Source organism: Lontra canadensis, unplaced genomic scaffold (genome assembly GCF_010015895.1).
Source record: "Lontra canadensis isolate GAN:19392208 unplaced genomic scaffold, GSC_riverotter_1.0 scaffold81, whole genome shotgun sequence".
Classification (NCBI taxonomy): domain Eukaryota; kingdom Metazoa; phylum Chordata; class Mammalia; order Carnivora; family Mustelidae; genus Lontra; species Lontra canadensis.
In genome coordinates, this window is record NW_022631075.1 from 2,850,524 (window position 1) to 2,873,951 (window position 23,428).

Below are 23,428 nucleotides of genomic sequence, written 5' to 3' on the forward strand. Positions count from 1 at the left end.
TTCATTCAGTACATCTTTACTGAGAAGCTTCCAGTTACAAGTGTTATGAAAAACATGTGAAAATGAATTTTTGTGTTTACCAAATATACATAAAAGAAGCATCCTAAATAAAAGGAGAAGGCAATGACACTTTTCATATTCTAACTTATGCATGTACTCTCCATTTACCATCCCTTGTTTAATAGATGCTTCTCAGGGTCTCTTTCCTTTCAAGTTTGTATGAAATGCTTCTAAATTTGGTTTGCATTAAATATGGGGCTAATAACTGTACTTATCTCAAAGAGTCAAGGATTCAATGAGATAATACACTTAAATCACTTAGCAAGTACCTGGTCCCTGGCAAGAAATATATGTTAGTCATCATCATTGTCATCGTCACCGTGATCATTGACATTTTTGTCACCATCAACACAATCAGGGAGAAAACCAAGTTAATCCGTATATACCTGATATTCGAGTGAAGGGAATTCAGAACTTGGGAGGAGTCACTGCTTCTTCTTTATTAGCAAAACATAACAATGTTCTAAACTTTTAGCTGAAACTTTAAGAGGGACAGGGTGTTTGTTTTTGTTTGGTCTCGTGTTGTTTTGCATTTCGAGGCATTACCTCACGGGGACTTTCTTAGTGTGGTGCCTCTGGATATAAAATCATCTTCCCCTTGGGGAACTCAATGTGAGTATGGATAGCAGGGTAGGTAAGATTGTGAGACCACTCTTGGACTGGCCTCCTGCCAAGAAAAATCATTTTAAGTGATTTTTTTTCTCTTCCTTTGTAGCACAGAACTTCTCTAGGGACCGATGCTACCCACTGAGGGAGGCCAGAAGAAGCTGTGAGGAACTGTTTCAGCCTCCCTCGAGGAAGCCCTTTCATTTCCTTTAGACCCTGTAGGACTCTTTGTGAATGAGTCACTTGGACTCTTGGGAGTCAAGAGCCCAGGGAACTGAGGAGGGAGGTGCTCCTCCTCTAGAGCAGACTGCCTCAGGGCCGGCCTCGTCGGTGTGACCTATGCGGTCTCACAGGGTCCCATGCTATAAGGGCCCCATGCTTGCTACCATACTCTGCCGTCTCTGTCTTGAAAGTCTTAACGATTGAGCAAGGGGCCCAGCATTTTCATTTTGCATTGGATGCTGCAAGTTATACAGCCTAACTTCTGGGGCCCTGAAGAGTTTCTAAACACGGGGTGGAACTTGTTAGTCTCTCTCTCTGCTGCTACTCAGCCAACTCCAAGCCATTCCCCAGCGGTGAGGTCCCACTAAGTGTGGTGGCTCAGTGGAACCTAGCTTTCTGACAAACCCTGCACTCTGAGGATCACTCTAGAGATATTTTCGTACCCTGAAGCACTGATGTCTAGTAACAGGAACTGTGGGTAGCTTGCAGTGAATAAAAGCAAAAGCAGCCTAGGAAGTCAGAAAGCCTTAGTGTCAGGTTTGGGGAAGTGATGGGCATTCTGACCTGTCTCTGTTTCTTCACAAAAGAGCTATTGCTATAGAATGTCTAGAAAAGTCAAAGTGGTAGAAATTCTCTAAGAAAGTTCACATTTCCTTATTTAACTTGAGCTAATCAACTTTACCTGAGTGTCACAATATTGAGTGGGATCTAAATGATTTCGCTCTCTCCGTCTCGTTCTCTCTTCAGTGCCTTATACGAAGATGCAGATAAGATATATCCCCAATTCACAGCTCAAAACACCGATGCTCCAAAAGAATAACTTGGGCCTAACTGCAATTAGAATCCAGGTTTTCAGATGACTGATACAATATTCATATTTCTGAAAAGGTGTGTGGAAAACATTTGTTTTTTTTTTTTAACTCCTATTCTGAGTACAAAGAAATAGGGTTTCTTAACAGCGGCACTATCAGCCTCTGGGACTGTATAATGCTTTGTTTTGGGGGGCTGTCCTGTGCATTATAGGAAGTTTAGCAACATCCCTGGTCTCTACCTGCTGAGTGTAAGTAGACATCCACCCCCAAAACCCCCCTGCCAGGTGTGATGATCAAAAAGGTCTCCAGATATTGCCACTTGTCCCCTGGGGAGCAAACCACATCCAACTGATAACCATTTCAGGAGAGCACTTCACTATTTAAAAGGAACATGTAGTGAATCCTTTAGTAAACTACTCTCTGCTCTCTCCAAATTTGGATTTCCACATACTAGGTTGTCTTAAATTAGAAAATACCTTCTTGGGGCACCTGGGTGGCTCAGTGGGTTAAAGCCTCTGCCTTCAGCTCAGGTCATGATCCCAGGGTACTGGGATCGAACCCCACAAGGGGCTCTCTGTTCATCAGGGAGCCTCCTTTCCTTCCTCTCTCTCTGCCTGCCTCTCTGCCTACTTGTGATCTCTGTCTGTCAAATAAATAAATAAAAATCTTTAAAAAAAAAAAAAAAGAAAATACCTTCTTTTCAAAGGAGAAAACCACCGATTTGGGCTGTGTGGGGGTAATCACCTAGAAAGATGTGATGCCTTTCTTTTCCCTCAAAATATTATTATGTTCATAGAAGTGATGTCACAAAGATTCAATAGAATATGCTCACAGCATAAAGATTAGAACAGGTTTAACTTAAGCAAATCGAGCAATTTCTCTTTAAGAATTAGCTACAGTCAAATATCTGAAAATTCAACTATTTGCAGTTATTTTTTCATTCCCCTAAATATGCAGAATTCACTTTTAAAGCAGGAAATACAGACCTTCCTCCATCTAAGAGACTGTGAAAAATACCTTATTCCTAAAGATAGCTAGGCTCAAACTTCCTAATCAAACAGATCAGGAAAGAGAAGTTAAGTGACAGAAATGGCTAACAAACAGACAGCAAATCATCCATCTGACCCCTGAAGCAACCCATAAGCCACTCATAGCTTCAGCTAGATGGACCAGACAGTTTAGCATCCAATCTAGGATACTTGTGAGAGCCAGAGGGGGCACCAGTAATTACTGTGCTGGGATGAGGGGCATAAACTGAATTGTCCTGAGCAAACCAGGATGTGTGCTCATCCTAGCCTGCTCACAGAAACACACCACTGACAGACTCTTGTCATATTAGAAAGCCCCAAATCTTAGTAGCTTAAAACAAAACGATTTATCATTTCTCACCCATCTGTACGTTGGCTGTGGTTCAGCTGATCTGGACTGATCTCAACCGGGCAACTCTGCTACAGACCATAATAACAATGGAAATGGCTGTTTCTCACTCCAGGCCTGTGAGTCAACCGGGCCAGTTCTGCTCCACGTGTCATTCATCCTTCTTGGACTAGAAAACTATCTGGTATGTGTTCTTCTCATGACACCCACAGAGGTGAAGATGGCAAGTAGAACTGCCATGAATTTCCTTAGGAAATAGGCCAGAACTGGCACATTGCAACTTCTACCCAGGTGCCACTGACCAAAGCAAGTCACACTACCAGGCACAAAATTAAGGGGCAAAGAAATAAACTGCCCACAATGAGGCCATGACAAAGGTATGAAAGCAGGAAGAAGTGAATAATTAGAGCACTCATTCAATATAACACAGAGGCTTCACCGGTCCCAACCTCATCACCACCACCCCCACACATACACATACCTCAGGAAGGGTAGGGGGAGTCTGTTTGCCTTCATATAATGTGACATGATGCTGACTCAGTTCCTGACATACAGTCTTGTAAGCTTCAGAATCCGGAGTCAGTTTCTAGTTTTCATAAGAACTCTGAAAAATGGAAATTTTTTTCCAGGAGAGTATAAAAGCATAACTCTTCAGCCAATCAGCATCCAGAATTCTCAATAAAATTCTCAAATCTGCTCAAACATGCAACCCATGCCCAGCTTAAGCTAAGAGGCAGGGCCAGTTTTAGGTTGGGGGTTAATTTCCCCCAGACTTGCCTGTGCTATTTGACAGTGACAGTTCCTAACCTTCCCAGAGGAGTTTTTTAAAAAGCATACATTAATAAAAATGTCAACAATAACATCTTTGGGAGGTAACCTGGAATAATTCACAATAAATTAACACTTCCCGTCAAAGAGACATTGCAGCTTATAAGAATGTCACTTTGTGAGAAGTGGGAGTCCCAAAGCCATGTGACTTCCATCTGCAGTTTGCAAGCCCATTCAGAGCCCACCAGGGGATAATTACTTGCTAAAATGTACCCATCCCAGCAGAATATATTTGTTATGATTCAGTTCTCTCACAGCATGAAGGAGACTCTGGTCTGATGGATAAAGCCTTGAAGGAATAAGAAACTCCATTCTCCACCACTTGGCTGTGTGACCTTGAGCTGTTCACTAAACCTCTCTGATTCCTTGGTTTCACAGTCTATGGGGTAAAACCTCAGACCTCTGCTAACCCTGAGAATGACATGAAGAAGAGTCACTAGATCCTTATCTGAAAAGGCCTGAAACCCTGTTTTCCTCTACCCGGAGGAAAAGGAGTACTTCTGTATTAATTTCTCACCATGGACACTCAATATAAACTTACTTTTTTAGGAGCAGAATCAAATATCAGGCAGATGCATCACAAACTGAATTTAGGGGGATGAGTTACTAAAGTCACAGAAGGATCTCACCATTGAACAGCCTACCTTTAATGGGCCAAAGACAAGACCATTCAGCTAGCTCATGGGCCTGTGGAGATTTCAAGAGTAAAATGATGACCACCCACAATTCATGAGGAGCAGATTTTGGCAAGATAGGGATTTTAGTGGTTAATGTGGCTGTTTCCACCCAACCTCCATATCTCCCTCCCATATCTCTTTGTGTGTCAATCATGTCATTTGGAGAGGAGAGGGGAAGGAATGATGCCACAGATAAGGTATAATCCTGTTCTCCCATGCCAAGGTGATTGGTTCAAGTAGCTCCAGTCTAAGCCTGACATTACTTGATCACAGGATTTGATCATAATTGCTCATGTGATTCATTTTCAACCAGTGAGGCAGATGTGAAGACAAGACATGCTATAGACATTTTACCATCATTTGGTGGTGGGGGGGATAAAGGAAAAGAAGTTAGGTTTTTGATAAAATTTTTAACTACTGAGTCTAATCAGCTCTCAAGTAGTCTTACCTCTGTCTCTTCCAGAGATGTGAGTCAATGCATCTCCCTTATTATTTAGACCAGTTTTGGTAGGTTTGTCTTATCTGAATTTTGAAGCATCCTAACTGATATAGGAACTGAAAGAGTCAAGAGCATGGTGACTAGCCCTGAGATTACCTAAAGGAGGAAATGTGAAAGTGCTTAGTCCAGAGAGAAAAGGTTGGAACAGAGGTACTAAAGGGGAAAGATCATCTCCAAGTAATTATTACCACGACCACCACCACCCCCCCTGCCGTAGCTCCTGGAGATACCCTCAGGACAAAACAAATGAGTTGTAAATACCCTTCCCATCTATAAAAAACAAGCCAGTCTGAAAATAATTCAAGATAAATAAGTGCTTCCATGACCACACTCACTTGGTGGGACTGTCTCCTCCTAGAAATTGCTATGGATTCATTTCTGGGCATATCAAACCCACGTTCATAAGGCTACACATAAACTCTGAGCTACACATAAATTCCCACCAGAAGCAGGGCCAACTAGGCCCATGCCTAGAATTTCAGCTCTGCAGGGCTGTGGATTTATTCAGCAACACCAAGGATGACATCTACATAAAGGACTTCTACAGAGGTTCCTGGAGGGGTAGTAAAGAGATGACTGAATGACAGAGAAGTTAGATGGAAGACCCAGGCTTTCTTATTTGTCACATCCAACCTAGGTCTCCAAATAGGACTGGACTCTATTCTTCCCAAAGAATCCAGGAATGAAAGTACAAGAGAGACCCATAAAGAATCAGGAGTTCCTAAAGTAGTTCCTTGATTAGAATTGTAGACTAAAGCTTGAACAGTTTCTCTGACCCTAATATATCCTGCCTCATGGAACCATAGAACCACAGAACAGGAGAACAGTAAGGGTCTTTAGAAATCACCTTGTTCTATCTTCTTTTTTTGATGGCATGGGACTGAGTCTGGGATAAGGAAAGTACCTTGTTTCAGATCTTTGAACACCTTCCTCTGTCCATACTATGTTACATTGTCATTGCCACTGAATACATCTGCTCCTTTTCTGAACTTGAAATTCATTGAAAGCAGAAATTGTCTGCTCCCTTGTATCCCTGGTAACTACCAGAATCTGTCACATAGCAGGTGGTCAAACGTTTGTTGAAGATATCAAAGTTTCAAGTCCAACAGTGAGGAAGTTATCTTTCTATTAGGGGAAGGATGTAGAATCTTGGTTTCCTTACTCTTAAAAAGTATAGCAGTTTCCTTCCAATGAATCAGGATTATTTTTGTCATTATTTTCCTTATTTTCAAGGTATCAAGTGAATAAGTACAAGGATCAATGTCTGGTTAGATCTTCTCCCCCAAATTCACTGACCAATATTTCTTTCTGCTTACCCAAGTGCCCCGATCCCAAGCCTCAAAGGAACGGAAACCTCATGTAGAGAAGCGCTATTTTCCTTTTTGTACTCTAAATGTTAAAACTTTGTATTTTCCTTCTGGCTCAACACCCCCACAAACCAAATAGGCTGTGAGCTCCCCACCCAGTCACTGACTGGGAGCGCCACTGTGATAAGGCTGGGCCCTGCCACAAGTTCCCCTTCTTGCCCTCCCCTGATTGGGACCTACTGTCATTCAAATGCACCAACGAAATCACCTCATGCCTTTTGCTTGTGTGCTCCATTCTGATAAAACACTTGCCTATTGGTCAACCTCTCCCTCTCTCCCCATCTGCTTGGTTGAGTCCATCCTTTGGTGCTCCCTTTCCCTGTGTGGCCCTCCTTCATGGTATACGGTGACTGTTTCTCTAAAACTTGTGAGTATAATAAACTTTGTTTCCTGGTGCCTCTCTTGTGTCCCCTCTTGTGGCTCCACCTGACTAACCATTTCAAGAGAGAATACAAACAACTTCTCCATAAGAACTGCAATGAATTCTTTACTTGCCACTTAAACTGTCTCATAGAGCTCCTGTAGAAGTGCAGACAATGGGTCCTAAGACTTCCAGGTAATTCTAAATCCAGCAGAGATCCCTCCTAACCACAGAGAGAGAGCTGGATGTGGGGCTTTGTCTGTAACTTCTGGCGGCTCTGATGCTGCTAGTACGATCTCTGGCTCCTCAGTGGAAAAACAAAGCTCAAGTTCAAAAAACATCTCACTGTTTTCTTGCGTGAGGGATTGAATGCAAAAGAATTTGCACGTATTATACAGACTCTTCAACCAACAGCAATATGCCTAGTCCACCGCTGTGTCCCTGCTGGTTCAGACGGGACTGATCCAATTCTGCCAACAGCTGCCACTGACAGCTAAAAGTTTAAAAAGTGGCAGCCAGTGAAAGAGAGAAAAGCAGATAGTGGGCAGGAGAGATTGACAATGGGAAGGATAGGTGCCATTTACAGTGATGAATCCAATGGAGGATTTTCAAGTTCAGAGGCACTGAAACGCTTTTCTTCCACTCATCTTTTGTTACTGATCCACTCCGTTACTCTTCAAATGACAGTGAAGATGGCCATGAACTTCTTCATCCACCTCTTCTGATGGCTAGCCATGCACGGATGGGGATCCAGATGCTTTCAGCAGTGAAGTGAGGTGTGCTGAAAGCCATCCCCCTCCAACCAAAATGTATTGTCTCTGCACCTGAAATCAAAACTGAAACTCCTCATTAGAGTCAGTCCTTTGGGTCAAGGCACTGAAGGCTCCTATTACAATGCAACTATGTTATCTGAAAGAGGACCATATAATGCCTGACACAGAGTAGAGTTTCTCTAAATGTCATTTTTCATATCAAGTTGTCACTGCCTGCCATTAGAGCCTTAGTAAAGATTCATCTACAAGATTCTCTCCTGTCTCCAAGGGCTCTTGAGGAACCCTGATGGGAGGATTTTGATGGAGCACTGGCAAGGACTTGATAGCAGAGTCTGAGGTCTGGGGATGGTGTGGAAAGGGGAGGCTGAGAACATGAGGCACTTTGGGGGAGAAAGAGCACTTTTAAAAGGTGAGAAAGAGGGAAGGGAGTTTGGAAATTAACTGATTCTTCTATGAGCCAGGCACTCAATTAGATGCTTTTGTACCCACTATTTTAATCCTTATTTAATCCACAACCACTTTGTAGGGGAAAGAAATAGTAATATTCCTATTTTGCAGATGGGAAAATTGGAGTTGAGATTAAGAAAGTTGTTCAAGGTCACACACTGCCTATATGTAATAGAATATAGACTTGAACCTCAACTTGTCGTCTAAGCCTATATTCCTTAACCATGCCATGTCACTCTCCACACTTGTCAAGGGGTGGACGATCTGGTCTCTGTTACATCCTTTGCCCTAAAGCTTCAACCACTTGCAAATTCAGTCTCCTGTAACAGCCAGGTTTCTCCCTCATTGCTAGCCACAGGCTATCCAAATGGAAATAAAAGATTTCCATAATTGGTGGAATAAAAAGAGATTTTGCATTATCAGAATGGTTATAAAGTTGGGGAAAGCCTGGAACCATATTTTTTTTCCGTTGTCCAAGGGTTTGGAAACTTTCTATTCCAGCCTCCAATCTGTGTTACACCAAATCCAAAGTTCTGGAGTAACTGGTGGACCAGTTGGGGCCCTGCCCAGTAGCCCCTGCCCCACCCACAGCAGTTTCCTGTACATTGGCAGCAACATTCATTTTTCCAATAGACCAGGATGAGAGGATATGAAGAGAGTAGCTGGCACGGAGAGGAATAAAATTTGTCTCTCCCAGAGTAGCTGGAGTAGGAGTGATAGACTTGGGAGATAAGGAAGCTTCTTTCCTCCCACCACAGGAGAAAGGGGCTAGGGACAGGAGGGACAAGCCCAACATAAGATCTTGTGGAGGTATCATTCCCCCAACGGAGATCCAGGCTGCACTGCCTGACTTGGAAGGTTCTTTCCTCTCCTTAGAACAGGGAATAAAAGAACTGGGGGATAAATGATAGCCTCTAGGGTCATCAGTCAGGGGCCCAGGCTGCTTTGTCCAGAGGCTATAGAAAGGGAGCGAAGGATCTAGGGAGTTTCCTCCAACCTTAACTTTCAATCCTCACCCTTATCCCAGCACATTCCCACACCTCTCTCCTCCGTCGGTGGGACTGAGCGTCCCTTCCATTAACCTTTTAGTTACCACTTCCACGCACATACTTTTCTACGCCCTCCAAAACAGTCAACCCCACACTGCGCATCACTGCCCTCTCCCCGCCGCCGCCAAAAGCCCGGCTCTGCAATTGGGTAAGGGGAGGTACTGGCCTCCCAGAGCCTTGGGGAAGTAGGGGGGCCGGTCGTTCACTCGCCCTCGGATCTCTGCTGTAAAAACTGAGCGGCAGGGACCAGGCATGCGCAGCATCTTCGGGCGCATTGTGATGGGAACTGCTTCGAGTCTCTACAAAGACTCCCGAGTAACCGCTAACCGCCCCCCCAAGACCCCCCCTTCTATAAGATAGACACACAAATGCAGAGGCAATGCAGCTTTTCTTTCTTTCTTTCTTTCTTTCTTTTTTTCTTTCTTTCTTTTTTTTTTTAAAGGGCCAGTTGTCGCTTGAAAGGCTAGCCAAGTGAAGGCTAGTGTATTTCTATCGATCCCATCTCCGGTGTTGACAAACGCCAGCACCGAAGCTTTGCAGTCCGGGGCTGCAGTTTGCAGTGGAGCTAAGCGGTGTGCGGCTTTAATTCCACGTCAGATCAACTTTGATCAATATCCCCCTACCGGCCCAATTGGAAGAGCCCAATTCACAGGCGCTGAGCCTTTTCGCTCTTTCCTTCTTTTTTCCCCTCTTTAGACCCACCATCTTCTGGGGGAAGAAAAGTCTAGGATTTTCTTTATAATTTCTTTCTGTCTCTCTCTTTTATTTCTTTTGGGGGTTTGTTTGTTTTGTTTCTCGGTGTTTCATCTTTTTTGTTTTGTTCGGTGTTTTAGGTTTTTATTCTCTCTCTCTCATTCTCTCTCACGTAGTGATAGGGAGAGAGATCGCTTTGGCGAACGGAGCTTGCAGCCAATGAACCCGCCTTCCAGATTGGTGTGAAGACAGAAGTGAGGTGGGGGGCGGGGAGGGGGTGTGAGAGAGCCGGGAGAGGGAGCAAGGAAGGGAGAGAGAGATTGAGAGAGAGAGAGAGAGAGAGAGAGAGAGAGGAGGCGGTGGAGGAGGAGGACTAGTGTGGGGTGGAAAGGAAGAGTGAGCGAGAGCAAGTTGAGGGGAGGGGGTGTAAGAGCCGGCGAATTCTTTTTCTTTTTCTATTATTATTTTGACGACTCCTGAGTTGCGCCCATGCTCTTGTCAGCTTCGTTTTAGGCGTAGCATGGCCAGGCAGAAGAAAATGGGGCAAAACGTGCTCCGGGCGGTCTTCTTATTAGTCCTGGGGCTTTTGGGTCATTCTCACGGAGGATTCCCCAACACCATCAGCATAGGTAAGCGTGAGGAAGCAGCCAGTCGGGCCGGGCTCCCCTGAGCCCGAGACCACTGCCCCGGCGGGGCTGGTGCGGCCGCGGTTCCCCATCCTGCATGGCCTCGGGAGGGGACCGGGGTTGGGGACCGGGGATGAGGACCGGCCAGGAGCCGCGGGGACCTGAGCCCCAGAGGGCCGGCTGGTCTGTGGAGCGGCGGGGACAGTAGAGAGGTCTCCTGAGGCTGGGGGGTGGGAGCGGTGGGCTGCAGGGGTTTCCGATTAGAGCGGAGCAGGGGAGGCATGCGGGAGGCCGGGAGGCTGCAAAGGGGCGAAGAGTCGCGGGTTTTCGTCTCACTGCTCTGGACTTTGCCATGGCGTGCGTGCCGCGGCTGGAAGTTGTCCCAGGGTGATGCCGACTGTCTGGCCGCGCCAGGGCGTCCCGTCCCGCGTGTCCCTCTGCCGGAGATCGGCTAGAGCTGGGGGGGGGGGGCTGGAAGCCCACCCTGGATCCCCCAGACCCGGGCGGCAGCCGGGGTCGGTGGCGGACCGGGTAGGAGGCGGGGGTGAGATAGGGAGCCATGCGAGCGAGCCGGCGGGCAGGCGACGAAGTCACGCAGACCATGAATTCATGAATTGCCGCTGTGTCTGTCTGGAGCCCGGCTCCCGGGCGCTGGGAGAGAGTTCTCTCAGCTTCTGTCTTGTATTTACAAGTCGAGAAGTTAGAATCGTTGCCGTTACCGAACCAAACCCCGTAGTGTCCGGCGTGGGGGGTGGATGGCTACCGGGAATAAGATGGGGCAGCAGGGGGAATGGAATTGTTTTTCTTCCCAACCCTTCCCTTTGCACCAGGAAAAGATGAACCAGCTTGTGGAGATGGGCGTCGGGGAGACGGGAGTGGGGGGAGGAGTAGGGGGAAAAGAAGTGGGGAGGAAGCTACTGCCTGAGAAAGAACCAAGTCCCGCGCTTGCTTCCATCGTCCTACCCCAAAGCAACCGCCTCGCTTCCCCCTCTCGCCTTTCCCCCTTGTCTCTGGCCTCTTCTCTTCCTCTTCAGTGAAGAGGAAAACCAGGTTTCTCTTGGCCAAAATTTGAGTTCGGAAGAGTCTAGAAAGACACACAGGTTGAAAATCAATAATCACCGCACACCGCGGTGCCATTGAAATATGTCCCCTATCTGTAATGCTCCCCAATTACTACCCGGTCCTGGGGGAGAACACGAACCAAATGTCGGTTCCTTTTGCTTATAGGTGGACTTTTCATGAGAAACACGGTGCAGGAGCACAGCGCTTTCCGCTTTGCCGTGCAGTTATACAACACCAACCAGAACACCACAGAGAAGCCCTTCCATTTGAATTACCACGTAGATCACTTGGATTCTTCCAATAGTTTTTCTGTGACTAATGCTTGTAAGTAGATCTGCTTTTCCTCCCTTTGGGACTTTCGGGACCTCACCTGAATTTTGCTTGTGGGACTTGGGGTCTGCGTGTGTGCTGGAGACATTTCAGGGGCTCTCATCAATCTGGGTTTCATGCGACATTAATCAACTCTGTAGGTTCCCGCTGAGGGACTTAAGACAGTGCACAAAACTCTATTGTGAATAATGTTAGATGCAAAAGTTTTATTTCCCTCCTTGCTAAACTGGCGTTCCCTCCCCCCACACCCCCTCTTTGGGCTGGGGAAAAAAAAAGAAAGAAAAAACAGCATGGTTGTTCAGGGAAATTTCTTCAGATGGGATGAAAAAAAAAGAAACCTCTTGATTGAGTCAGTTCAGGATGTACATTACTTGACTGTTAAAGCTCATGCCTGGCTGTAGGAATGAGCTGAATTTGACAATCACCAAATATATGGGAGCCAAATACGAGAAATTCTGCAAACAAGTGACCTTGAGGCACAGATCAGACTGGGTTTCTTGGCCTCTTTCTGTCCTATAATATCACCTTTCTTACTGAGAGAGCTCTGATGGGAACTGATAAGACTACAAACTCATTATAAGAGATGAATGCCTGGCAAACTGAAGAGAAGGGAGAAGATGGTGCTTGAGTTACTATTAGGGGAGCTATTTCTGTTATTCCTAGTATTGTTCACCCCCCACTTCTTAAGGACCACACAGTTCTTAAAGCAAAAGGTGGAGGGGGATGGGGAGGCTTGCAGCAAAAAAACCTAAATATCAAAAAGGGTGAATTTCATCAGCCCCAAAGCCATTTCTGAAATACCTATTTGTGCTCTGTGATTGTTCCTCTGGAAAGGGGACGTTTTGAGAAGCAAAACCATGGGAACCCAAATGACCAATAATCTGTTGGACACAGGTTTTTCTTGAACGGAATGTTTTATGAGAAAGACTGGTAATTCTTCATCTAAGCTGATTTTACTAAAAGTTTTCACAACAATGAAGCTGATGATGGCATAAATATGTTTTGATTTTACGGCTGGTGTAGTTTGGCATTTGGGGTTTTTAAATTTTACTTCAAAGGAGAAATGATATTTATGTTTCTTTGGGGTAAACTTTGTATATAACTTTCTTCAATGCTTCTGCTTCAAAGGATATGTGACTTCCAAAAATTCTTGAAAGGGTCACCAAGGGCACAGGTTCCTTGGGTTTGAAGGCTTAGGTCAAGGGGATGGGGGTGAAGTACTTTGCAAGAAATGTGACATTTTAGCAGGTTTAAGAAAATTTTAGCTGAAGGTACAGATCCTTATATGAACATGTTCTGAGATACTCTGTATTTGACATTCATTGGCTTTCCGACATTGACAAAAATAGGAACTTATTAATTCCAGCTAAGTGTGAAAGTTACAAAATGTCTGTCTATACTTTGCATCTTATTTCAGTAATCCCAGCCTGTCGCTACAGCACTTACAACACACATCTGACTCTTAATCCTGCAGCACTGTGATCTTGTCAAGAAGCTGAATCTCAAATGCAGCTTCCTAAGTATCAATTAGAACAGATTTAAAACCAAATACATAAAACTAGCAGGATTTATTAATAATAATGAATAATATTTATTTCAACTCACTTTAGTATCTTTCCACTGATGAGAACTGGGATAAGAATGCCAATTAACTTCTTAGGAATGACTGATTTCCAGGGTCTTTGGTCCTGTTTTTCCGTGGTCAAATTGGATTGACACCCACCTGCTGAGGGCCATCGGAACCCTACCAAGTAGTAAGAAGTAAATGGTCCTTGCCTTGTGAAAAGCTCAGGCTTGAGAACAATTGAGGCAGTAAGTCGTTCATATTGGTGTTGAGTTGCCTTAATGTCTTAGCCTCACAGGGCAATAAAGGAACAAGCATGGGAAAGGAAAAGAAATTGATCAGTTCCCATACCCTCAATCCACAGCACTTGTGTTTAAAAGCTTACAAGGCTAGGTTATGTCTGAGGGCTTGAAAATGTAGGATAATGGGTGTGGCTCACTAGGCAACAAGAAAGACAAAACAAAAAAGTGACCTTGCTTTTAGTTATACCAAATACACATGTACACACACAAAGACACACACAGGAGAAATATCCAGAAACCAGCGATGTGTACCCAGCTGCCTGTTGCACTCTCAGACTTAACAGCTCAGAAGACAGAGGAAGAAAGCTACCATCTTCTCTGGTCCCTGAAACAGTTCCTCTCTGAATGTCACAATCATTGAATGGGGGCCAGATCCCAAAGCTGTCTCCGGGCAGCTGCTGCTTAGAAGCTTAGCATGAGAAAGATGACTAGTCCAACCACAGTCTGATAGTCTCTGAATGCAGAAAACAAGCGTTTCTATGGGAGCCCTGGAGGTGTAGCTCATTCTACCCACACTCCCCTCATCCCCCGCCTTAATTGTTCTTTTTCCCAGAGAAATAGAGGTCATATATCTCAGATGCTGGCATAGCAATACTAGTTCAGAACTGAAGCCTAGTGGGTGATCCCTGGTTCCATTCTTCCAAGTGATTGCACTATTGTGCAGAGAAGAAACCCCTGGATCTTCTCTCCTGCCCCTTCCTGGAGACCTAGGGAGAACCGGAGGAAACCCCTTATAAGTCCAAATCTGGTCACCCACCTCCCCTCTCTAGTTTAGTATGGAACAGAAAGGCAAAAATTAAAGAAACTTTTCCCTGTTTCCATTCAGAATTCCTAGTTTCAGCCCATCCTAGCCCTAGAATTGATTTCTTCCAGTGATATTCCCTGCATCCCCAGTCCTTGGGCCAGCTCACACTTTCCAGGGCTTAGGTATGCAGGTAAATAAACTCCTAAAGAATAAACAAAGGGTAATGCTTTCTGTGTGTGTCCTTGCTCCACACCCCCTCCCCCAGTGTATTCAGAAGGTTATTTAAAGACTCTTCACCAGGAACCATTTTTTTTTCCTGCACAACCCCCAAGAGGTTTACTTAAGACAGACTCCAACTTCATTCTGTGTCTTAAGAGGCCAATAAAAAGTCTCTTTGGCTTTGAAACGTGGATCATTTGGGATCTCAGTTCAGAGGTGAATTGAAGTTTATCGAAGATACTCAACTGATTTGGAGCACATGTTCCCATTTCATAGGAATTAATGGAGCTTGCTGTTTGACTTTTCAGTTTAGCCAGATGACCCCAGAAAGGAGGATGATATGAATGTTATAGTTTCAGGATGCGTGCGTTCACACACACACACAACTAGTGTGTATAAAAAGAGATGTACACACAGGTTTTTAAGTTCTATGTCCGTTCTTGAAAAAACCCACCTGATCATCCTTGGGCTTTGGGGGTTGTGAAAACAAGTGGGAGGGCTGGGTCTCATTTACGAGGCTTTGCTGCTCTGGTTCCTCGGGAGCCGCCTCGGGTTCCCATGAAGTCCCCTCCCGTGTCTTGCTGCTGTGCACTTGTAGTGCACTCCACACTACATCGCCCCAGCCTCTGCAGTGTCAGCTCATTAGCACACAGATCTCATATTCCCTCTCCGCACTGTCATTGCAAAAATTGCTGTTGTACACCTTTACAGCCAACAAATGTGCTCGTGGATTACGCACTGTTTGCAAGAAGCAAGGAAAAGGCAAATGTAACCTTAAAGGTTATTCACCATGGAATTGTGCTCTAAATGCGTTGGCTTAAATAAAAATCTGTTGATGGAGGCGCAGTAGTGATGGTGGGACTTAGGAGCACAGTCTCTAATGTAGCCCCCGGCAAAATCCCTTTGGCTGCCTAAATCTAACTCATCAGCTGCACATTTTTATTCCATTAATTTTTTTCGAGCCCCGTGAAGTATACCTGCCGAGAGCACGCTCCTTTTATAACTGAGCGCATTTCACTACCAAGTGTACTGAGCTGAGACAGGTTTCCGTCTCTTTGCCCACAGAGTCACAGTCTAATTATCTAATTATTCTAATTGCCAGGATCCATTTAACAGTTGAGGTCCATTTGGGAAGGAACCATCTCCCCTGCTCGGCTTCTCTGTTCTTTGGTGGGTTTGGTTTTGTTTTCGTGTTGGTCTTTTTCACAGTCTTTGGACCAGAATGAAGACCTGCAGTGTCACTGCTCCTGCCCTCAAACGGATCTGCGGATCTGCATCTTGCTAACCAATGTCGACTGCTCCAGCTCCACCTCCCACCCCCAGCTCCCCATATTTGTGCCTCTGCTGCTGTCCCTCTCCTCTGTCTGCTGGCCAGTCTTCAATAAGCTCCCTGGCTTAGCTCACTTCTTGGACCCTCTGGCCAGCTGGCTTAGCCCACTGAAGCACGAAGAGGTCGCCTCCGTGGTGCCAGTCAAAGACTTAAGTCACCTTCTCACAAGGTTTATTATGTTTTTTTTAATCTATTTTTTATGTGGAGAGGAGGGAGGAAGGTGATGCTGTTCATTTGGGCCATAAAAATAGATGGCAATCAGCAGGCTGTAAAGGTGAGCTTCTAGCAAAGTGTACTGCCTCCCCTAGAAGGCAGCTTCTTGTTGATCTGCTAAGTGGGGACAGGGAGGGAAGGGTTTGAGGGAAAGGAACAAAGAAAACTATTGTTCTCTTTCTAAGCTTAGAGCCAAATTAGCCACGGTTTTTCTTCCTCTCTGCAATTTTAACTTTTTCCCCCTAAAATGAGACTAGTTTTCCACCCCCCCCCCACTTCGACCTCTGTCCGAGGTTTCTGTAATTCTGCCTTTTCTTCTCTACTCCCTAAAATGGAATGAGAATAGTGGGGACTGGTTGAGATTTTTATGCTCTTGTTTGGGCTTCTGGTGGATTTATTTTGAAATGTTATTATGAGGGGGTAGTCAGAGATGATTGGCTGATTTGATTTTAAGAGACTGGAAAATAAATAAGGCTCCAGAGGCTTTGTTGTTAGTCTTCCTTTGTAAATAAGAGATTTGTCATTTTTATACAGTGGGTTAAAGGATTAATAGCATGGATTTTCAGAGAGGGCCAGAATTTGAGAAGAGAGAATTTGTAACTTTGGGGGAGTAAACATGCTTATTAGGATGATTCGCTTTGAACTCTTCAGATTGAGACGGCAAACAGATTTGAAGGACCATTCACAAAACTTTCTACCTTCTCTGCAGGTCAGGAATATTATCTGCATACCTTACCTGCTCTGTTAAAAGAAATCACATTTGACTTTGTTCCTTTGGCTTTGATACTTCGGGTCTAAGTAGATAAAATGTCCGCAGGAGGGTGCAATTAAAACCCTAGGTGGGGGCGATGGGTGCTCTTCAGCAGGAGTGTGGGAGTTGTGCAGACGCAAAAGGAACTCCCTCCCTGCTTGGGAAATGTCTGGGCTCCAGACGTAGAGCTACAAATAGCCTCAGCCTGTGTGTGGGAAGAGCCTTGAGCTAGGGCAGCAGCCCCCCAAAAAGGGTCAGTACTTGGCAAAAGGTGAACACAAGCAGAATGTGTCCTCTTTCACACTTCTACTTCTTCTCTTGCCATAATTCCCTCCTCTGGCTCTGCCTGACCAGCCCGCGGCCTTCTCCTTGTCTCTGAGTGGCCCCTTCTCTGGTATTCTATCCACAGTAAACTTACCTAGGTACTGTTCTCTGCTCTGGACTTTTCTGCTTCTTCTCTGTCAGAATATCCCTGTTCTTGATCTATCCTCTTGAGGGTCTGCACTCTACTTGAGGGGTGACAGCATTTTATCTAATACAGGAATCTAGCCAAAAGTGGCTATTAAGGAGTTTGTATACCTAATGGGAATATTTGCTTTAAAACCAGAGACTGCGGGAACCATAATGCCTCAGTTTCAAGGAAGGAAAGATACGTAAGTGGGTGTGTTTCTGGACATGATGCACAGAGTGGCTGTTCGCTCTACCCAAAGCAAAGATCAGCTGGCCCTGGTCAGCAAAGATCAGCAGGCCAAAGTAAAAAGTTACCTGTGCATGGGAGGTTCAGTGTAAGTACACCTAAGGCACAGGGCAAGTGCAGCTTCACCAGGTCAAAGTTTGTGGTAATTTGGGGAGTAGCCACAGTTCCCAGGGATTCATTTTATGCAGGAGGTAAATACGCATGACTGTTTTTTTAATATGTCAACCATACCTCAATTAAATGGTCTAAACAAGTGTAAACTTTTCATATGTACTACCAAAAGGAAAAAAGAAGATGCTGTTGTAGAATCGGAAGGTGCCTCCATTGGGCATCGGCTGGAGATACACCAGCATGGGACAGAGGTCATAGGAGGGGAGTAAGGTGGTGAGGAAGCTGAAAAGTCTTGTACGAAAGTGTTCTTTCCCTGGGCTGGCATGTAGAATGCAAGGATTACAAGGCAGCATTCCCTCTTCACAGACACTAAATGGTAGCTCTGGAGGGCTACGGAGAGGAAACAGAGCTGGCAAGGACCCCTTCACCTTATGGCACATAGTTCAGTCTAGAACAGCACCTTTCAACATTTTATGGCCACACCAATCACCCAGGAATCTTGTGAAAATGAAGTTCCTGATTCAGTAGGCCTTCAGTAGTGTCCAAGAATTTGCATCTCTAGCAAACTCCAAGGTGATGCCGATGCTGCTGGTACTCAAACCGCTTTGAGTAAAATGAGTCCAGAGCAGGGAGACCGTGATTACCAAAGAAAAAGACGCTCCCAGACAAGTTCTTAACCCATCTGTACCTCTGTGCCTTCTGAAGAAGGTTCTGTAAGAGACACGTTTGGCTCATTCTCACTCAAGGATGTCCCGATCACATTCCCAGCAACCCTGTGCCCAGTTCAGCCATGTCTGTAGGTGGCATGATTAGATGTCTGATGAGAGCTTCTACTTGCTTTCTGTAGGGATTTGGAAGAGACTGGAAGGCAGGCTGAGAGAGGAGGTAGCTCATGAGCCCAGATGACAGAGTCTTGGCTTCTTGCCATACCCCGAAGTGTCCCTTTTAGAAACAACCTGCCCGAGAGAGTTAAGGTTGGCATGCAGTAGCAACTGCCTTTCCACTTTGCTTCTCTGGGTCAACGCATGCCAGAAGGAGGCATGTAGCATCTGCTCCTCAGCTTTTTGACCTCCCTTAGACAGGGTGAGAATCAAGAGGTACAACACAACTCAAACTCTGTCTGGTTCCCTAACAACCTGAAAAATCCACTCCATTTTCAAGGCTGGTGCCAAGAACACGTTGTGAGGTAGAGGGGAGGAAAGAGAAGTAATGTCACTCTCAAACATATCTGAGCTGAGGACTGCTCCAGAAAAGTCATTAGAAGCTTACCCAGTGTCATTTGAGGACTGCCAATGGCACCCTACTACCCTAAATATTGCCCCTTTACAGTGGTCTGCCATTAGTCTGAAATTCCACAAATGTGTTTATTTGTGTTATGGCACTTCAAGGCCTGTGCTAAAAAGCAAGGATACCATCTGAAAGTGAATGAGTTATATCCCTGTAAGCCATTAAGATTTCAACCAGAATTCTTTGACCAGGTTACCCCCTATTACCTTGCAGAATCCTTAGAAGAGTTTTCCAAGACAGGTAAGTGCCCCCAAATAAGGCACCTTCCTAAGAAAGTGGGGACACTGAATGGATGGTGGGCAGTCAGTGGGGACTGGGAGACTCTTGAGGATGAGGAAGAGTCCCTCAGCTATTTGGCAAAATTTGACTTTCTCTGTAGATAAATTCTGGGGGTTTCTTCACTAAGATTTTAGTTGCCTTTAACCCTTCAAGTCACACCATATTGGTAGTAGTGAGTGTATCCTCTCTGCCATGCATGGTTGTTTGCTGCAACAGATGATCTCAGCCTCTAGATTCCCCACAATTACTGTGGGATATTTTCAGAAGTAAAACCAGTTTGTGATGAGGGATGGTGAGGATTTTTTAAACCTTTTTAAAAATATTGCAATCAAAACCAGTTCCCTTTCAATTATCCATGATTGGCTCATGTACCTTGCCAATTACTTATTGCAGCAGGGGCCTCATTCTTGCAGCTGCCTAGAAAGGGATCAGGCTGCCAGCAACAATGGAGACAGGAAGGGACAGGACCCAGCATGCACAGGAGTAATTGTACGGATGTGGTTGTGGGTCTCTGTGTGGGTGAACACCTTTACACATTTAAAGTAGAAAGGCTGCCAACATCTACAGTCAGCCAGACTGTTGCAGGGTTGCAAATATTCTTATATTTCATTGTTATCTCCAAAGCTATTTATTGGTTAGTTTAAAACAGTATTTCTTGAATTGGACTGCTTCAATCAAAATCACTAGAGATGTTTGTTAAACGTATGATTTCCTAGGTCACACTCCAGATGTCTTAAGTCAGAAAATAAAAGGGTATGTCTTTTTTTTTTAAACAAGCTCTATGGGAGATTCTAATGCACACTCACTTTGGGAATCACTAGTTTAATTAGCCCTCATACTGCAAACAGAGATCTATGGATTCAGCTTGAACATTTGTTGAGCACCCACTAAGCTCCAGGCATTGTACCAGGCACTTTCACATATGTGATTTCTGTAAGCAAGTGAGGTGTTTTGGCCCATGTGAGCATTAGTGAATGGCTCTCAGGTTGGAAATCCAAGGCTTGAGAGAATAAAGACTAGCCTCAAGTCACAGTCTCTGAGGTAAACAAAGTAAAACTCCTCTTTGCAATGGTAAATAGAGACAAGGCAATGATTTTATTTTTGAGTTCTCTTCTTTGCTTGTTAGCTAATTATTGGTCCTTAGCCATGCTCTAAACTAGATGGTATGGCAAATGCCAACCCATTTGTTCAAAAAACAGATGCACTGCCATTACTTTATATGGTGCCATCCTTGCTATCAACAAAGGCTGAAATAATATTGACCGTCATTCACTGAACCCGTACTGTGAGGAAGACATGACTCTAAGCCTTCTAAATGCCTTATCTCGTGGAATCAGCCCAACATTGCTAGAAAGGAGGTACTCTCATCTTCATTTTCCAAAAGAGGAATCAGAGGTGGCTCAAAACATATATAAGCAACTAGCTCCAAGTCACACAGCTGGCTGATTAGCAAGGCCAGGATTCTAGCTGAGATATTCCTGCCTCTAGAGCCTGGACTCAATTTCAAGTGGGGTTGAAATCTCCAATATGTCAGTTGGGCCAGGTGTGGAGTGGTGGGGCCTGAGGCCATCTGGAGAATCCAAGCCCCTCAGCTGAAGACACCTCAAATCCATTTTTTTAAAAACCACTGTGGGATGATCAAAATATCTACAACAGGCCTTGAGGAAGGTGTGAGTCTCTGTCCTCTGCACTGCACTATCCCCCTTCCTCTAGCAGCTAAGTTACTAGTTGAGGGAGGTTCTGTTAACTCGTAGTTAAAAGTACTGAGAAGATCAGAAAATTTCTTCTGCACCAAAGAGCTATTTGACCTTCCTCTTCGTGTGCCATCAAGGGTCCTCAGTATGCCAGAACTTTCTCCCCTTGGTGCACACACTTACGGTCCTGTGTGCATACATTGTATAGCCAGTGGACTTTCATCGTTAACTAACCATGACTAACCTTTTTCCCGGCGATGCCGAGGCATGAGGCATGCTGCAAGAGCAGAACACTGACACAGGGTCATTAACAAGTGCTCAGCAGGTCAGAAGAGGTACTACCAGGGGTTGCTGTAGGGGAAACTGCTTAGATTCTGGTAATTGCAAATCCCAGGTCCACAAATGGGAGGCCACTGGGTCAAGTACGGCTCTGCCAATATTCACCCAGGGTGGGAGCTTCCCATATACCCCAAGACAGAGGTTTACTAACTTTAGACCTGGGCCCAAAATAGAGATGTATAGTAAGTTTTGTGGAGCTGTGTAAACTGACCTAAGCCAATGTGATCATTCAAATGATTGGGTATGTTTTCTTGGATATCGGTAGCTTGCCATTGTTGAAGTGAGGACTATAGGTCTTCTCCCCATAATCTCACCATCAGATTGAAAAGTAAGCCTCAGACAAAATACTGTTTCTCATTAAAATAATAGCAAGCAAGCATAAAAATAATTGGACAACTTGTTCTGTAGGCTCAGTCAAGTCCAGCAGCCTTTCCTTTTAGGTGCTCCAACAGCAGCTTGCATGAAGGTTCACTTGGGGCAGACAATATTCTAGTGGCAGGTAACCAAGAATCCTCATTAGTGTCTGCCCACAGGACTATTTACAAATTAAGCCTAGGGTACCAGTTCTAAGGGATAACACTATAGAGCTTATTAGATCCTTATATCTTCTTTCTGTTAGTTTGGGAACTCCTCTACCATATTTCTAACCAATCAACATATATTGAACACTACTGAGGTCACCAATGAGAAATTTAATGTTAATTTTAAAAGCCTTTGGTGTTCATTAGAGATAAAGATACCTGAAGTGCTTGTACAACCACTTCTTGGTCAAAATTTTTAAATGCTAGATAATCACTCTTGCTCTGTATATTTCCCAGTAAGGAAATTGGACCCGCCCCCCCACCCCCCGCCAGGGTGTAGATTCAAACTAAATAACCCACATCTATACCACACAATTTATGTCGAAGATTTATAAAGTAAATTACAGAAAATATAACATTTGAAATACCATGTTTCTTATGGCCTTGGAAAGCAATATAAACTGTAGGGGGAGTAGGGGTGTGGTGAAGTGAACATGGAGCCTGATAAGGAGATCTACCTGAATGACCTCGGCAAGTCACTCCGTTCTCCCTGTTGAAGTTTTTATCTTTGCTAAAATGGGAAAGTTCTTCTGGATGATCTCTAAGGAGGCTTTCATTTTTGACCTCTACCATTCCCTCTTGTCTAATCCCTACCACCTCCTCTTCTAGTAACAGTCTCACTTCATTTCTTACTGAGGAAAGATCATCCAAAACGAAGCCCCTCAAATTCTTTGTCTACATCTGGAAACTTCTCTTTATATCGATGTATTCTCTGGCTCTACAAGACCATGAGCAAACAATTAAATCCTTGAAACCAATGGACAGGGCTTCTAGCCAGTTGTGCTTTATCCTGGCTCGCATCTTACCTCTTCTGCTTACGAGCTGTGAGAGCTTGGGACAAGTTTACTTAACTTCATTGTGCCTCAGATTTCCCAATTATAAAGTGGGGATAATAATAGTCTTCACCTCATAGGGTTGTGGAGAATTTCAAAATGAGACAATTTGCAGATCCACACAAAGCACTGAGAATAGTGCCTGGCACATATTGGATATTATTATTATCAACATAATCATTAGTTTAAAATCCTCTGAGCTTTTTGTCCTAAAAACAGAAACCTCATTTCATTTGAAAAGTAAAATCTCTTGTCACTTTAGAGACCAGATTTCCTTCCTGAACAGCTGCCCTCTGAGACTTTCTATAGTTCTCATCTCTTCCCTGAGCTCAAGATTCTTTTTTCCTGCCAAGAAAACCATCACAGCACCCTTTCAGATCACCAGCCCACCACCATGACCTTCTATATCCCTCAGCCATGCATCCAAATTCACCCATCCAGTTTGTCTCTTGGGAACGTCAACTACTCAGATACACTGTGTGGTCAAAGAACTCAGAGATGCAATTTTCTGTATCATCTAAGGACTACGGGTTCAAGGGAAGACCTTGAGTCTTCTCTCCCAAATAAATGGTCTTCTTAATCCCTAAGTCCAACTACTTCCAATCACAAAAATGAATCATCCTTTCTGTTCTTTTGTGACAAGCCATTATGCAAACAATACACAAGCAGTCCCCCTGACTTCCCAAAGGCTCAG

The 23,428-nt window shown here is 44.6% G+C and overlaps 1 protein-coding gene across 6 annotated transcripts in view; it reads left to right on the top strand.

Annotated features, from left to right (window-relative positions):
- The first annotated feature begins 9,560 nt into the window (after positions 1-9,560).
- GRIA3 (glutamate ionotropic receptor AMPA type subunit 3) overlaps positions 9,561-23,428 on the top strand; it is a 284,929-nt gene continuing 271,061 nt past the window's right edge. For 3 of the 6 annotated variants that reach the window (XR_004385556.1, XM_032882317.1, XM_032882316.1), the window contains exons 1-2: positions 10,108-10,400; positions 11,625-11,783. Coding sequence is in view for 5 of the 6 variants with exons in the window: in XM_032882317.1 (XP_032738208.1) it covers positions 10,292-10,400; positions 11,625-11,783 (268 nt within the window). In the remaining variant the exon portion in view is untranslated. Of the gene's footprint in view, positions 9,651-9,920; positions 10,031-10,107; positions 10,401-11,624; positions 11,784-23,428 lie in introns of those variants that run through there. The other 3 variants (XM_032882315.1, XM_032882313.1, XM_032882314.1) reach the window with 3 other exon arrangements.